The 17,278-nt window shown below is 43.9% G+C and overlaps 1 protein-coding gene across 1 annotated transcript in view; it reads left to right on the top strand.

Annotated features, from left to right (window-relative positions):
* Window positions 1-13,963, top strand: part of T265_11199 (hypothetical protein) — a gene marked incomplete at both ends in the record, with an annotated part of 36,184 nt that extends 22,221 nt beyond the window's left edge. Inside the window, 2 exons of the mRNA XM_009177796.1 lie at window positions 1,781-1,817; window positions 13,930-13,963. Of these exons, the coding sequence (XP_009176060.1) occupies window positions 1,781-1,817; window positions 13,930-13,963 (71 nt within the window). The remainder of the gene's footprint in view (window positions 1-1,780; window positions 1,818-13,929) is intronic.
* Window positions 13,964-17,278: the final 3,315 nt, after the last annotated feature.

Genomic DNA, 17,278 nt, shown 5'->3' with positions numbered 1-17,278 from the left:
GTAGCGATTATTTGGATGTTTTATTCTTTGACTTGCGAGGTACCTCAGATGTATGGAGTGAGCATGCGTCGCGTTGCTTTGTACATGGGCACATTACGTCACTGTGCTGTTTTCTGAAATGTGCAGCCCAATTAAACCCTCGGAGCGAACATTCAAATATCACTTGAGTTAGGTTGGCCCGTTTACTTTGCAGAGATGTGCAAATCGGGATGACCCCAATGTCGCCTTTAACCACGATCGGGGTTCTCAGAATAATTACCCGTCCGCACTATCTCGTGCACTATGAAGAAACCTATCTGAAACCTATCTGCATCGAGAAATTGAGGTATGCGCCTCCACATCATAGTTTGCAAATTCCTGGATTTCAAACTTTTGAGCTATCATCTCTGATGCGCCGTCTGTACATCGGCTCCACCAGGTCAGTTGTAAGAGACTTGTGTATCTTGTTCCAGCTTGCAGCTTTTCAACTTCAAACAGAACGCCTAATTAGTGAAAGTGAAGTGTATCACAGAACGCACCCACAGACACAGGGCAGGATGTCAACTAAAGTCTGCGGCTAATATTTAAGCTTGTGAAGCAACCAAAATAAAGGGTAGACACGTTCCGTGCTGCTTATCGCCCTCAGACGATTAGATCAGTTTCGCTGCATTTAGTGGAATTCAAGTTGCGGGCGTGACCAACCACAATTGACAGTTTGGATATATGCAAGTGAGCTTGGTGTTCTGTTTTTTTACGGTAGTGTTTAGTTTCACCATAATTTCCCATTCGCTAGTTTGCTATTGCGATAACTACCTTAAAATACCATGTATTTATCGCACATGATTAAACTTCAGAAAAAATTACTTGGATTGTAACAATAAAAGCATCCTGTTGCCAAGTAACAATGTGCGGCGGAAACCATTTTCCTAATCGGACGCTAGTCATATGTATGCTGCTCAGTAACAAAAATGTCTACAGAATGTCAGGTAGATTTTGGAGAAGCTTTGCACCAAAATACTCATTCATTTTGAGACATCAACAGAAATTTTATTTTTCTGATTTCACGAGTTTATTTTTGGCAAAACATAGTTCGACCTATTCTATTTGCGCCCACTGACAAATGCAAATTACTGACTGTAAGTGGAATATCCTCGCTTCCTTACTCACAATCTATTGCAGCGTGATGCATTGTGAATTTTCTCTCTCACTTCGGTCATACCGGACCACATACTGCTTTCATGTATAAAGGAGGCAATCTATCCAATGTGAAGGTTCCCATTACAAGCGACAGTTTTTATTAGCAAATTTAGGTCGGGCTCACGACAAGCGATTGTCAACAATATCTTCACTTGCATTTTATCCGTCGGCTCAAATCATCTGTCCAACATGCGACATGTTACCCGGGACAGAGATCATAGATGAATGCTGGTAATTGTTGTATTTGTGGCCGCAAATATGAAGTGCTGGTATGCAATGCAATCGTGCATATGCGTCCAATGGTCGTTTGGTGTCGCAGACATCACCCTGAAGCGCTGGAGATTGTCTGTGGTCAACAAAGTCTACTGTAATTGCGCGCTTGTAATATCCGCTTAAGACACCAACGATCCCAGGAATATGAGTATCAACGTTTATTATTCAATAATAACTTCGCTTGCAAAAGACTTCAAAGACCAGAACGACCTCAATAAGCAAGACAAATTATGAATGGTTGACAACGTCAACGTTGCGCGGACCATAAGTCTTCGCAAAATTGTTTCGTGTACTCCGAAGTGTTTATTCTTACTTTTTTCATTAACTCTAGGCCCGCAGAATAATAGGGCGTACACTATAGAATTAAGGTAAGTGTCATTTAAAAACTTATTCATCCCGCAATAAACCGCAACGGCACCATATCTTGTTTGTCGGTCAAGTAGCGCGTACCCACAGGCATGGATTGAAGAACTAATGAAACGATGAGCGTGATATTTGTACAAGTGGTTGCCAGTAATCGAAGGAATGATGAAACTCGCGTGCATACGTGCCATGCACACGACTGAATATTTACGGGTGCGTTAGGAGTCAAGAGAAGCATCCCTGAATCATCACCACGATGTGTGTATTTTGGGTTCATCCGCACAAAAAGTAAAGAGCTCAGATGACAACGTGACCACGTTTGCATTATGTTATGATGCTCCTAATCAACAAATTAACACAAAAGACTCCAACCAGAAGGGGATTTATAATCCGCAAATGCGTTTAACCATAGAACAGAACCCCGCCCATGGTGTTAACCTTAATACTCTATGAAACCCAGTTTATCAGGTCAGATTTTAATCCCATCGTTTACTGTGCTTCATCATGCTTGTTAGTATGCCACTCCCGATGTAAAAATCAATACTATTGTTGCTATTATTGTTATTATTATCATGCTTTTTAGCCCCAATTTTACATAATGGTTAACCGCGAGTTTATAACCGCATGATTCATTTTAAATCCCCCATGAAATTCTCCACAACATGTGCTGCTGACGTTCACGAACAAAGTGAAGACACTGTGTGTAAAAAGCATGACCAAATTAACGTAACCGCAGGGTTTTATTTAGTATATTTTCATGTCGCAACTGTAAGTTGTGCTGCCAGCTGTACTCTGCATTTTAGTGTTAACAGACCAAAGTTAGCTTTGTTCGACGTCCTGCAATAATTCGTGGAGGTTAACATGACTAGGGCTGATAAGACCCGCTATGGACCTCACAAAAATATTTCTTTTGTAAAACATTTTCATGAAACTTTAGACAGCAAACGAAATATCAAAGTAATCAGCCGCCATCTAGAGCGGTACACCGTCAAGCCATTGGCAATATAGGCCTGCACATTGTCAAATCTCGCACGCAATATCGCGAATTTTATGAGATTTGTTTTAAAAACGTTTAAGCAGATGCACATTCCACTGTCTACCAGTAGAAGCGTACGGTACGCGGAGAAATAGCCCTAGTTCTGTTACAAAATTAACTGATGATATGGTTCAACAGGCTTAAATTATCTGCAAATCTCAAAGTCCGGTTACCGGTATATTTGATTCACATATTTCCGTAAATCGTAGGTTCTCTGAATAATTATTTCAGTGCACTGATTGTGAAAGACAACACGATTTGCCGCGGCACAACGGGATGTAGTATGTACTATTTATGGTTCAACCAGAATTACTAATATTATACTGACTCAATGTTGAAATGGATTCATTTGAACCAACTGTGTGAGGTATATGGGTAAAGGTTCATCATTCGCATTGCAAGCGGGTTTCTTAAATTGAAAACAAAATCGATTTCATTGATTTCATTGAATGTGTCATAGTATGAGACATGCTGATCACTGTGTCATTTACACTAGGCGTTTCATTTTTATTACGTATCCTAACGGTGATTAATTAGTGTTCTACATCCCCGATTAGTGAATTAGGGTTTACCTGAAATAACGTGAGAGAAAGGGCTGAAAAATGACTAAAATGCACCCACACGCAGTTCAACTCGAAACCGGACAAGCAGCGGTTTTTTAGACTATTCGTGACATTCAAACAAAGAAGACCCGCAGAAATTTCAGAAACCTGGTCATGTGCGACCGAACTTTTGCTGCTGGAAGGTTCCAACATACATTTTATATAATTTCAAGGATTTAAATCAATTTTATAGCAATTTTACATCATGGGTCAAAACGCCCACGACTTGTGGGAAGAAAATGTCCGTAATTTATACCTGTGCTGACAAGAAAGACTTTAGAATTCACCTGTTCTTACCACTCGCAGCCACCAACTGCAACCTAAGCCGGGCACACTAAATTCGTCAAATTCTATCAAACAATTTTCTAGCTTGTGCTACTGTCAAAGTCATTGCACACAAGTTGTAGGAGCGCCCATGCACACTCACGGCGCAGGATGTCAATCAAGCCCCATAATTACAACAAAAATCAAGAGAGAGACTAAGCAGCTAAGCGCAGTGGTAAACGCGTTTTGTGTTACATGTCATCTTTCCACAACTGAATCAATTTAGCTTCACTTACAGCAACAAGATGTGCCACTCCAACCGGATGCATTCAACAGTTTTATTGTAGGCAACTGCGCTTAGTATTTGCCGGTTTAGGGCAGCGTTCAGAGAAACATTTTATCGTCCGCCTTCAGTAACAAATTATAACAAATCATTTCGTTAAGGGGTATAAATTGCTGCTGGCATCCGAAACAAAAAATGCTCACCTGGTTCAGCTTGCACTTTGTTGATTGGGGCGAAAAAGCGCGAGTTGATCATTTTTTTGCGGAGTTCTCTGGAGATTGCAAATTACTGCCTCTACTAAGAACATCAATTGGTCCGAGAATGTCTTCTACTGTTATTTATACATGTATTCATATACATATTCATATTTGAAATTTCGTAAAATTTTACAAGAAATACGTTCTGTTATTCTTAATCAGGCTGATGCAGAGAAAATGCTCTGTAATTGGCATTAATCCCCAATACCCTACTCCACACAATAATTTGCATGTATATATTAACATGTACACTCGAGAAAAACTGCCCGTATCAGATACATGACAAATTTAAGGAGCTATGGAATTTTTGATTTTCATCCACCTTTGGTTCCGCCCACAATCGCCAGCGTCGGTATAATGGCTGGCTGGTAGCTTCCAAAACTCTAGGGCTTAAGTGTATGTAATAAAGCTCGTGATTGTCCGTTTATATGGCACACCGACAGCAAATAAAATCCGGGATATTTTCACGGGCGATTATTATACCGGCATATTATGATGAACACGCCACCAAATAGACAAGCTGATTTGAAAACAAAATATCGAAAGCTGATAACATGAAGGGTGATTTATATTTTGGCCAAATGGTTTCGCAAATTCGAAGCGTTTCATTGTTAATAGTTTTATTGAATTAAAGCATCTGACCTGTTAGTCTAGGGTTCAGGCAAAATGCCGTTTTGAATGTTATTCCGACCGCAAGAACCTAGAACCACGAGGGTCATGCGTACTGATCACAGTCACAGTTACATTGGCCCCATTGGTGACAAGTGTTGAACGGAGTGATACGAATTGCAAGAATGTGTATTCTACACAAGCACCGAATTTGCGTGGATGACCGCTGGCTTAAAAGCACACAAACACCTGTGAGTTAGGTTATGCAAAGCGTGAAGCGAGTATGTGCGTCAGTGCGACTGTGGTTGTGTTACGCTCTGGTGCCAAACAATCTATAGACTGGGAAATATTCTGAAACGCTGCAGATGCCGAAGCTGAAGACTCAACCTTGCCACAAACGACGAAATTAGGATACTTGCAATCCAGTCTATGAGGCAAGAATAAGATCTCGTGCATTAACACGCAAGCTTAAGCTCGCCAATATAAGGCATGATTGAGCACGTGGGAAAACCAGGTGTTTCAAACAAAATTTCCAAATAAATTCTGTACTCTGATCGTTGCGATTTGCGGCACACAGCGTTCGTAAAATGTACTTGTTACGCGGCCACATTACCGTCACCTCCATTTGGTATTCTATGTCATTATGTGAGTAACAACTCAAATCTGCAACGTTCTATGCACCTAAGACGATTTTCCTTCCCCCCGGTATTCGAAGAACTCATGTTAAATTTGAAACCTATACTGATGAGTTCTAACTCAGCAATATACACAAAACACTTTGCACGCGTGCTAAGTTTGAGAAGGTTGCCGCTCCAGTCTTGATGACGGATTGTTTAATAGAACACGTGCATTGTCAGATAAAATTCAAAATCTAGCATCGGCCTAATTTACAGTTTAATGCACACCACAGCACAAACTGTATGAGCTTCGTTAATAAATGTTTTCTCGCGAAAATGATTCGTTGTTCTCCACCATAAACGTGTGGCAGGGCCAAAATTGGTCCGGCCAAGAATTAGCAAACAAAGCTCTAGGATGCTTCAAAAGGCTTAAGAAATCCGCAACTGTCAGAGAAATAATAGAGCTGCCGGTAGAAAGTATATTCGTTCACCAAGATCTCTCAACTTAATTTTCGCTAAATATTTAAGTACACTGATAAGAGACACTAAAATGTTCTTCTGACGCATATGCAAATGCGGTAATCCTGTATTCAACTGCCATACTGTTTGATTTATCGAAACAGCGACGTGATTTATAAGTGCTACACATGCTACTCTACACTTATGCAGGTTTGTGGAATCTTGCGCTTTATAAGGCCATGAAACAGTGCAGCGGAATAGGTTCTTGTGATTTGACAATCGATTGCCGTGGGTGATCATTCTGAAGAATTTGTACAAATAATTAAATGCTATTTAACTTCAGAGACATTTGTTTCCACAAGATACTGTCTCATTTGTGCATCACACTTCTGATTTGGTGGTCAAATAGGGTCACTGTGAATGAGTTTGTGTGTATATGTGGTTATGAGTGTACTTTGCCTTAAATGATATTTCGTTCGTTGTTCTGCAGGCTCTGGTGCGTCACTTCTGAGAACCCTGCTTAAAATCCGATCCCTGTGTCCGCTCAAGTTGCCAGTCAACTCCAGATACACGGGATGTTAGCGCAATCACCGCCTCAGCGTGCTGATCTATAGGACATCATCACATGACCCTTCTACATGTGACTTGAATCCTGAATGTAGTAGGCCTGAACTATCATGAGTGTTCAAATGATTTGACCCAAATGGGTGATATCGTTTGCGCTCCGCAACTGGTGCACGGAGCTGCCTATCTGCCTGACCTATATATTTGGCTAGAAAACAGGCTGGTCAAACATTGATGATGAGGCAGGTATTTCAGATTTACAACGTAACGGAATATTTAAGAATGGATGCAATTCATTGGAAAAAAACAGATATCTTATGTGGTGTCGAAAACCACCAAATAATAAGCAAATTCGGCGTGTGCATCATGGAATCAAAAACAAAATTAGGGTTAACAAAGTGTGGCAGCCACAGTGAGAAAAAAAGAATGGTTCAAATGAAAAAAATACAACAGAGATACGCAGCGTAGAAACAGGTCTGGAATTTAAATGATATGATTAAAAATACAGCAAGATACTATGTAACAGGTTTCACGATACGTCAAAAACATCAAAACAATATAACCCCGCATGTAAAAATATTCCGAGACGAAATCTGGAGGTTTTATTCAAGTGCGGAACATATGGCAGACGTAGATGTTGAAGAAGGATGTGTAGTCATCCTTTTTATACTGGAGGCCCGTAGACTGGTGTGTTATGCGGAGAAACACAAAAACACTGACAATATTCTGGGATGTCAGCACGGTAACGGACAACTTGGTATATTATGCTGCCTGTAGCATGCTGCTTCAGAGATTTTTTGCTTGATAACGCGACTTCTGATACTCTCGTTCATAGTTCAAATAATCATTCCTGTCTGTATAGGCAACTTGGATAGCTATTTACTCACCTGCCTTATCTGCTTGGCCTTCAAAGTGAAAGAGGAATAGGCCATGACTCATGATGTCTGCGGTGCTAGCCGGCGTTCGTACAGAATCAAAATGCAAACGGTAATCGGGGGTTTGGAGGTGGGCAACCGGTTTGTTGATGTGCAAAAGAAGGTCAAACTACCTAGGCTGTCACTGCCAAACGCACGCGGATCAAATCACAAAAAACTGCGTCCACATGATGGTGCAACATGTAGCTCGGGAAATTCCTAAAACTAAATTTAAACATAGAACAATAAATTGATGCTTCTCTGTGGGGATCGGTATTCGTCCACATTTCTAGTTCACAATATAATTTCAAAGGCCTTTGGCCAATTAGTTGGAAGTTCACCTAACGCGCAATATATATAATCGGATGTGCCCTTCGAGCTTCGCCGAAATAAATGATTCATCGCTAATCCAGGACAAGTGTCTTTTTCAATAGAAGTGAACAATCGTAATACCCGACTAAATTGTAGCTAATCATACATCTGCACGTTGCTACTAAGCTCTGGCTTTGTGAGCATGATTTGGCGGGGTATGCCGCAGATAAGCCAGATAACTCAAGTATGTTGGTTGAAAATACGGCTCCAGAAACCATGCGATAACTACGCGAACACTCGGTGCTTCGTAATTTCATGCAAGGACTTACGCTGGGCGCGCCGCGGAAACATGAACGACTAGATTCCGGGAGTTTTACAAACATTCCACAAACCGGCCTATTCTAGGTTCGTGGAACAATGAAATTTGGCTCATGGGCTTAAATAGGAATGCAACTGTTATTCGTATTCACCTCCCCAGCACACCTGCCTTACGCTGACGAATGCTGTTTCGGCAACTACTAGAGATTACGTATAATAAGAGGTGCTTATGAGATTTTACCCGCGTCACAAGCTGCTATCATTCGTTGGATACATGGATGCAGATCCTGTGCCCACGATATTGATACTCATCGACATTTTCGCAGAATTGAAAATAAATTTGTTGCTTTCAGTGAAATAAACAAAAATCTTAGACCATTTATTCCCCAATTGATATATGCAGGTTCTAATGTCTGGGACTGGACATAATGTACCCTGATATCAGACACAATGGAGTGTTCCGCAGTAACAAGCGACTGTTTTTTTTCAGAAATCTTGACTACAGTCTTGTGATTCCAATCCTTTTTGGCCCACGCATTGAAGTCAGTAGCTTGGATGCACGAGCATCATTGGAGGCGCGACTGGGCCATGTCTTACAACGTACCTAGCCATTGATGTGGCCGGTCTCGGGATGCCCATCCAGGAAGACGGCAGTGGCCAGCGTAACTGAGTTTGCCGGTAATGGCTTTCACGCTTCGCTGCCAAGTCATTGTTGACCGCCTCCGGCTCTCCTCCATGCTTCACATGATTTTGAGAAAGGAGCCCTTCAAGGAAGTCGGTCGACTGGCACACGCAGCACGTGCTCGTGCCAGCGCAACCCATGCAGTGTCGTCAGTTCATCTATCGAGGGTGAATTATTTCTCTTGGACACCATTCGACGTACTTCAGAATTGCTGATCCAGGGTTCCCACCAGATTCGAGCAGTGCTCCGAAGACATCGATGGTCAAAACCTATTGAAACCCTCGGCGTGCAGTGGCCAGGTTTCGGATCCATACCGTAATATGGAGCGCAACGCGACATTGTAAACTCAACCATTGGCAGATGAACTGATGTCGCGCTTATTCCACAAGCGACACAACTTCACAAAAGCTACTCTGGCCTTCCCAATTCGGAGGGAAATATCATCGTTTGAGAGAACCACGGGACTGGTACGGCTGCTCAGGTAAACAAATTTTTCTACTACCTCAATCGGTTCATCCGCAAGAATGAAGCTAGCTTTCTGGCCCACCCAGTCTTGCTGCAGCACTTTACACTTTGCAGGCCTGAAGCGCATGGCGAACCGCGAGGCAGAATTATTTATACTATGTAATATTGTTTGCATCACCACCATATCAGACCCAAGAAGAGCCATGTCGTCTGTGTTCTCGATGAATTTTAGTTGAGGCACCGGGAGCACTTCGTGGCCACAGGCATCAGAGACTGGTTGTGAGCCACCCACGATCGTATTAATGACGAAGTTGAAGAGGAAAGGTGAAAGAAGCCGTCGGACAACACGTGGTATGGTGAACTCAGGAGAGAGTTTCCCTTAAACCTTTACGAGGCCGCGCGAGTTGGCGAACAGCGCCTTATTGAGGGTCAAGAATTTATGGGGGACAAATTTGCTCCGCAAACTGCCATGTTGCTTGGCGATCCACAGAGTCAAACACAACTTGGAGAACAGGAAACACAAACATCGTTGTTTGCTGGAAGCAATGTCGCGGTTCCACAATCTGTTGGAGGGTGCAACCTCTTGCAAGACGGAACCCGGCTTGATTTTCACGGGTCTGGCTCTCACTGTGTTCAGTCATCCTTCAAAGGGTAAGGCCAGAGAGCATCTTCGATGCCACAGCTAACACGCTGATGCCACGGCGATTTCCCCATAGCGTCCGCGTACCCTATTTGAAGACGATGATAACTGTCGACATGCGCCATTCTCCAGACACTTTCTCTTTGTCCCATATGACAAAAATAAGCTTTATCAGATGACACACCAGGGATTTTCAGCATTCTTTGAAGAGGGCTGAATACAGACCGTTCGGTCCTTGTGGCTTCTCAAGCTTCAGCAGGGCTATTTCGTGGCTTGTTTTGTCTTCCGACTGGTGATCAAGTTATACATTACATTCGCCCATATGTATTATCCCCACCTATGTGTACGTCCTATGTGTACGTGCAGTTCATTAGCCTTTGTTTTATCACCCAATCCGGGGATACCAGGCTAGATATGGGCAAACGGACGTAAGTGTATTTTACATAGATCGTTTGACTGTCCGTTTATATTGGGTACGTTCGATGGCGAATGAACCACTTCACTGAATCTGCCGGTGGTAAGGTTGCACATGACACATGCTTGCTTCGAAAGCTAGGTGTTGCGTTTACGACTTGTGTACGTTTGTATAAGAGGCCAGGCATTCTAGGAGCATACGGTAAATAACTACATCAGTACAGCTCTCTTCCCTATGGGTATAGAAAATAGCTTCCGAATGTGGCTTTAAAAAGCGTGAAACAATTTACGGATTCAATCTGTGCTTCATCAACCATGCGGGAAATTTCTTCTAAAAGATTGAGGAAACAAAATTGCTGGAAATCCGATTAGCTCCCGCAAACAGTTGTTTTTACAGACATCCAGTGTGAAAGCATATTTCTCGGAGTTAGACAAGTCGACTAAATAGGGATAGCGTTCGGGGTACTCAGGGGCTAACGTTGGTCCGTGCATTATCAGGAACCTTTGTGCAGATGACCAGTCGTACGTTCCCGCATGATTTGAACATCACGCAGCTGTAGATTATAGGGAATATGTATATGGTTCCTGTAATATCCAACAAGATACAAAGAGCAACTTGTTTTTGGAGATACTCAGTAGATTAAATTTAAACATCGAACATTAAGTAATGTGTCTGTGTGGCGGCGGTATGCAGGCAGATATTTGCAACCCGAGATGACGCATGTTAAGACGTCCTAGGAGGAATGCACGGCGAAATCGGAAAATGATAACTTCAGGAGTCGTTCTGGATTAGATTTCGTACCTAACGCAATGTACCAAAAACCAGGACAAATAGAGTTGCCCGCGACATGCTGCTTCCAGAGAGATGTGCTTGACAACGAGACAGTTGATATTCTCGTTCATAGTTCAGTCAACCATTCCTGTTTATCAACTCTTCTTGGGTAGACATTGACTCACCATTCTTTTCTTTTGGTCGTTCAAAGTGAAAGAGGAATAGGCCATAACTCATGATGTCTAGGCGCCTAGCTGGCGTTCGTACACAATGGCAGTGCAAGCAGGTTTTTGGCGTGCCGGTAGACGTGGGTAGCCGCTGATGATGAGCGAAGTGCAGTCAGACTATGTATAATGTCACCGCTGCCAAACGTACGCGGAAAGAACTACTTGTATGAGTACAGACAAAAAGCGTTTGTACAACTATGCAGTTAGCGGCTTGGAGTTTCCTCCTTAAATAAAGTTCAAGAAATCGCATCTGATTAGTGTATCTCTATGGGGCTCAGTATGCGGGAAAATCCTTTTCAATCATCGACATTTCGATTTGACGCCAATTTCGACGTCCTAGGATGAAACACCCCGGTGAATCAGAGGGAGATAAATTTCGAAGTTGTGTTTGAACATTTTTCGAAGTGAACAAACTATGCTGGAAACAATGATGAAAGGAGTGTTTTGACAGGTTAATGCAGGTGGCCCGAAAAAACAATCGTAGCTATTCACATATGATTAATTTAACTACGGGTAACTCAACAAATATTTAACTGAGGGGCTGAAACATCAACAGTCAGCTGAGGGCTTGCGCCCACACTTTCAATGCAGAATTTAATTTTAGGCGTGCTCGGTCAATTAGACAGAAGTTCATCCAGACATTAAAATTCAAAGTGACATGCTCCGTCAATGATCGCGCCATATGTTGTATCGGATGGGCCATCTGAGCTTCGCGGAACATAAATATGGTAACGTTTGAGGCCGGTTGAACTATGCACTCATCGGCCGTTGTCGTGTGGAATGCATATACAGGGGGAAGTCACATGAACGTCTTGGAATTATACACAAAAGACGGAACAGTATGAGTTCAGTCTTGAGTAATTTTGATAACTCTACGAGTGACAATTCTTGTCTAGGCCACGCAATACGACAACAATGTGGCAAAACCGCTTGAGGGTTAATCGCATTATTTGTGCATAAAATCAGTCGCTATCGAACACGGAATTCCTGCGACTGCAGTTTGGGTTTTCTCATGAAATTTTAATGACACACTGAAGTTTACCAGTGGTCCTGAATTCCACATCATTTTGTGTTCTGATCTCACAATTTTGAGGGTCTTATTATATAGTCGCGAAAAAATGCGTAACTCACGCTTACCAAAGCAACATGTGTAGTTGTTCAGCTAGCGGCCATCTTTGTATTAGGGGTTCTTCAAATACCGAAATATTCCTAGCAGTGTGTTGTGGGCACAACGGCTAACCTGCAGCCATGGACGACTGCTGTTGCCAATAACCCATAGCTGATGAAACACTTGCACTCAATTTGCCGAGCTCAGCCAACAAGCCAAAAACCATCTACGCTGCCATCGCCCTCTTCTACAAAAAAAACTTCATATGTTCAACATAACTACACTAGCTTCATATTGTGTATGCGCAAGATTTCCATACAGACCTCTGTTATACTGAGGAAGACAGAGATCTCGGTCGAAACAGACGATCTACTTTGGTGTCTGCGTGGGATCAAACAACCTCTTATCTCATGCTGCGTGCGGAATTGGGATTTTCCCTAGATTACCTTGATAACGCAAACTCCGATTTTCTTGAGATTACAGACGACCCACTTTTCGTTTCTGTTGGTAATTCATAGGGAGTAATGAATAAAACATTAATATTACCGCTGTACTCCTGATGAAAGATTCATTAGCTTGCGGACTCCCTTATTCCATAAAGGGTTTTGCCAAACAGTTGTCAAAGTGGATGGTTTATACCTTTTATCCCCCGAAAAAACGGAGGTTTGTTTTCGCCAGGCGGAATATGAAAACCATTTCTGCATGCTACCATGCCTTAACTACACTGACCTCAATATACTGTCTGTTAAACTAAGCCATTCCGTATGACGGGCAGGTAAACAGTAATATGAAATGGGAAGGGTTTTGGTGTCCCAAGTCACGATTTAGGATATATCGGCTTTAGGCCTCTACATTTCTTCGCCATCAGCGTAATTCCGGAATGGAAAATAGCATGCCGGTCTCGGCATATGACCATATTCCTCGCGCCCTGTTCAGGACAATTCACGCAAGCACAACTTTGCTCTTGAATTAAAGACCATTTTTCTTTAAGCGAGCAAACCGTGTGATTCGAAACACAATCCGTTGGACTGAATTTGTGGTCAATTTAAATGCGACTTTGGGGTTCACTCCAAACCGGTTGCCCGGAAATGCCATGTCTCATCCTTAAAAATGAAAGACCGGATTCTACTGGTGAGGACAATTAAACTGGTTGTAGAATAATCCGCGATTCGCCATTTTGCTTTTACAATCTATCGAAATCATACTTCCGGAAATGTTCAGAAAAGACGGAGTAATCCCTTTATATACTATGATAACCAACTGGGGATTTAGTAATTTACAGACAGTGAATGGTCTACAGAACGATACACGCAAAGCATAAGGTTAAGGCTCTGAAAATGGGCGGTCGCACAACATGTTGGGAGCGCCAAGAAATTCCGGAAATATGAACTCACTATCTGATATCATGAAAATTACGGGGTAAAATGAAAACGACATTATATATTTAGACATATATACATATATAAATATGAAGGGCAAGGCACCAAATTTGACCTGAGACGGAGGAAAATGCTATGTCTTACCTGAATCTATTGGAACTCGACACATTGCATTATTTTTGTAATTTTGTTCAGTTCAGTGAAACATAAATTTGACATAACCCTGTAACACCAGCTAATCCGCTGCCTGTCACTTCCTTCCTGGAAATGACTGTTATTAACCTAGATGCTTCTAAAACGTATTTCGATTGAGAAAAATGGAAGTAAATATTTTGACGTGCGTCACAACGTCCAGAGCGTTTGGCAGGAGACTTCAAAAGCCATATATATATCGAATTGCGAACCAGATCTGTTAACTATATGTTATTGAATGGAAAGTGACATTGCTGTTTATGGCCGCCTACATCCAGTTCACACAGCTTAGCACGCGTTATTGAATTTCGTTCAGAATGAGTTTTTGCAACGTCCAGCAACTTTGTGTTACTGGTACAAGTGTAACGATGGTAGTACTTAGGGGAAGGCATTCGAGTAATACGTGTTGTTCTTGACATTTCGTTTTTGCGTCTCGTGAAAAGGGGAAATCTGTTGCGGAATTTGTGGAATCGCTTTGTAACATTTACTTGGATTTTAGCAACGAATGATTGGAGCCAACGAATATCCAAGAAAGTTCAGGAAGAGGCTTTGAGGAGAAGGTGGATGTCCAGTTTTTGTAACTGCGATGCAGACTGGAGTTTCGCTTCCCCTATAATATTCTGTAACCGGTCAGCTGGTATTTTCTAATAAGGACCTCCACAGTATAGGCCTTCTTCCTTCACTTATGGTGCCGTCGCCAGGAGTAGGATGAAGATACTCTTTCGAGGATGGGTATATTCGAACATTCATGGAGAAATTTGAGGAAGTTGCGGAGGCTGCCGGACTGCAGATCGACCGTAGTAATTTGGCGCCGCTGAAGACCCTCCTCAGGGGCCGGGCGAAGCCGGCCCTGGATGCCGCCAGAAAAAGCCCTCAGAAGATGGACTGGGCCACCGCGAAGGAAGTCCTCGAAGCGGAGTTTGACATGCCGGCCTACCGCCAGTAGGCTATGAGGTGGTTCAAGACGGCCAGGATGGCACCTGAGTCGGACCCGCCGTGTTCTTCGCCGGCCTGCGGCAGTTGTTGGATCGCGCTTTGCCTGGATTGGACGGAGTGTCACGCAACCAGTTGCTTTCTGACCAGTTCGTCGAGGGTGTGCAGCCGGCGCTTGGTGCCCAGTTGCGATTGTCTTGAGCAACTGGCCAGTTGAGTGTAGAGGAGCTGGTGCGTCTGGCCCGGAAACTGCCCGAGACACCGCTGACTACGTAGCAGTCACAGAAGAATAGGGCTGGTCCACCAGTCGAAGAACTGCAGACCATAGTGGACCAACTTGCCGAACAGGTTGCAGCCATGAAGACGGAATCGCGCAGGCACTCTCGAACCAGCCGGTGCTACATGTGTGGCAAGCCTGGTCACTGCAAGGAAAAGTGTCCCCGCACCCGATCACTTGTACACAATAAAACTTCAGAGCACTCCTCTTTTCCAGAATGAGTCGCGATTAGCGCGCTGACACAAGCTACCACACAAGCCGTTGTCGAGGTAGACGGGAAAAAGGAGTTATCTTTGATCGAGAGCAGCAGGCGTTTTGCTGAGGCGAAGAGGTAACCAAGCCGAATGCAGACCATGCGCGATAGCCGTGAGAGCTGTGAGTGGATATCGACAGAAGATTGACGGACTGTCAACGCACTCGATACACCTAGGTGACGAGTTCGTGAAGCACGCGTTCCGGATCAGCCCAGACGTAGAGCAGACAATATTAGGGGCAGAGTTTCTCAAAGGGACAGATTCCGCAATTCGGAACCTGAGGGCGCAGTTCGCTTGAAGGCTGTATTGAAGCGCCTCCGGGAGGCTGGTGTGCGGATAAATGAAGCTCGCTCGGGGTTCGGTGACACTGCTGGGGCATAAAGTGGTCCATGGAAAAGTTAACCCACCGCCAGGAAAATCGACAAAGATCAAGTATTGTGCTGTTCCCAATTCAAAGCGGTAGTTTCCTGGACGAGCAGCATAATACATCCGATTTGTTAAGGTTTTCAACACGATCGCTGCGCCACTGTACGACATGCTCGGGCAAAATCAGAAATTTGAACGGACCGAAGAAGCACATGATGCTGTTGGGCGTGTCAACACATGGGTATTGGATCAAACACGGACCCTCAGACTGCCTAGGGTTGCAGAGATGTTCACTGTTGCAACGGACGCTAGTGATCAGGGGATCGGCGCAGTCCTAAAGCAGAGGAGTGGAGTTATCCAGTATGCCAGTGGTGTCATGACTAACGCTGGACAGAAGTACTCGACCACTGAGAAAGAATGTTTAGCGATCATCTGGGCCCTGGATAAATGGAGGCCATATCTGCTTGGGCAAATATTTCATGCCGAAATCGATCACAACCCGCTGGAGTTGATTGGGACCACCAGAGTTCATCGCGGAAACCTCGCGCGCTGGGCACTCCGATTGCAAGAGTACGACTTCGCAATCCAGCACGTGCCAGGGAAGGAGAACCATTTGGTTGATTGGCTGTCAAGATCAGAGGCTGAAATGAGGGCCCAAGGATCATGATTGGAGCCAATGGCCTCGTCGTCGAACTGGATCCCGGAAGGTTGGTGCAACTCCAACGCCAGGATCCTGTGCCACGAAAGGTTGCAGCCGCCTTGTTGGATGGAAGGAACATTGAGATCGTAGAGGGGGACAAGGAATTGGAAGCGTTCCAGAGTCACTTTGATCGGCTGAGGCTGAATGAATCTGACATCATTTCTTCGAACTCTACTTGTTCGGATGGTGTTCTGCCCATGATACCTCGCGTCTTGAGACTGAATCATATTGGCGAATGTCATGAGATGCCACATACAGGGTACACCAAGACAGGAGCAACTTATCCCATGGAACCCATTCCTGTCTCAGAAATCGGCGAGTTGTGGTCAGTTTAAGTCATGGGCCACATGCCGATGACAACCAGCGTATATCAATACATCGTGATAATGACAGAATACCTGTCGCGGTGGATCGAGGAGGCAGCCGTGCCTAATCAACGGGTGACGGCGATCAACGGTGTGGTAATGCATCGCATCGTGGCCAACCATGGGCTACCGAAAACGATCCTAGCCGATCAGAGGCCTTGCTCCGTGAGAGGAGCGTTCAGTAATTGCTTGTAGAAGCCGGGTATCAGACGGCTAGGGAAGGCACCATACTATACTAACCCAACGATCAAGGAGATTCTGGTGGAAAATGGTGACTGAGGAATGAACTTGCGAATGGTGTTGCTAGCTCATGTGCTTCCAAACAGTCAACCAGAGGCAAGTCTCCGTTTATGCTGATGTACGGTCGACATCCGCGCCTTCCGGTTGATCAGGAATTTGGGCTGTGGCCAGCAACTCTCTCGTCTCCGGAAGAGCTAGATGAAGAAATTAGAGCTTG

The sequence above is a fragment of the Opisthorchis viverrini genome, assembly GCF_000715545.1.
Source record: "Opisthorchis viverrini unplaced genomic scaffold opera_v5_459, whole genome shotgun sequence".
In the NCBI taxonomy this organism is placed as follows: domain Eukaryota; kingdom Metazoa; phylum Platyhelminthes; class Trematoda; order Opisthorchiida; family Opisthorchiidae; genus Opisthorchis; species Opisthorchis viverrini.
The sequence above is the reverse complement of the archived record's forward strand: the minus strand, read 5'-3'. Positions and strand labels throughout refer to the sequence as shown.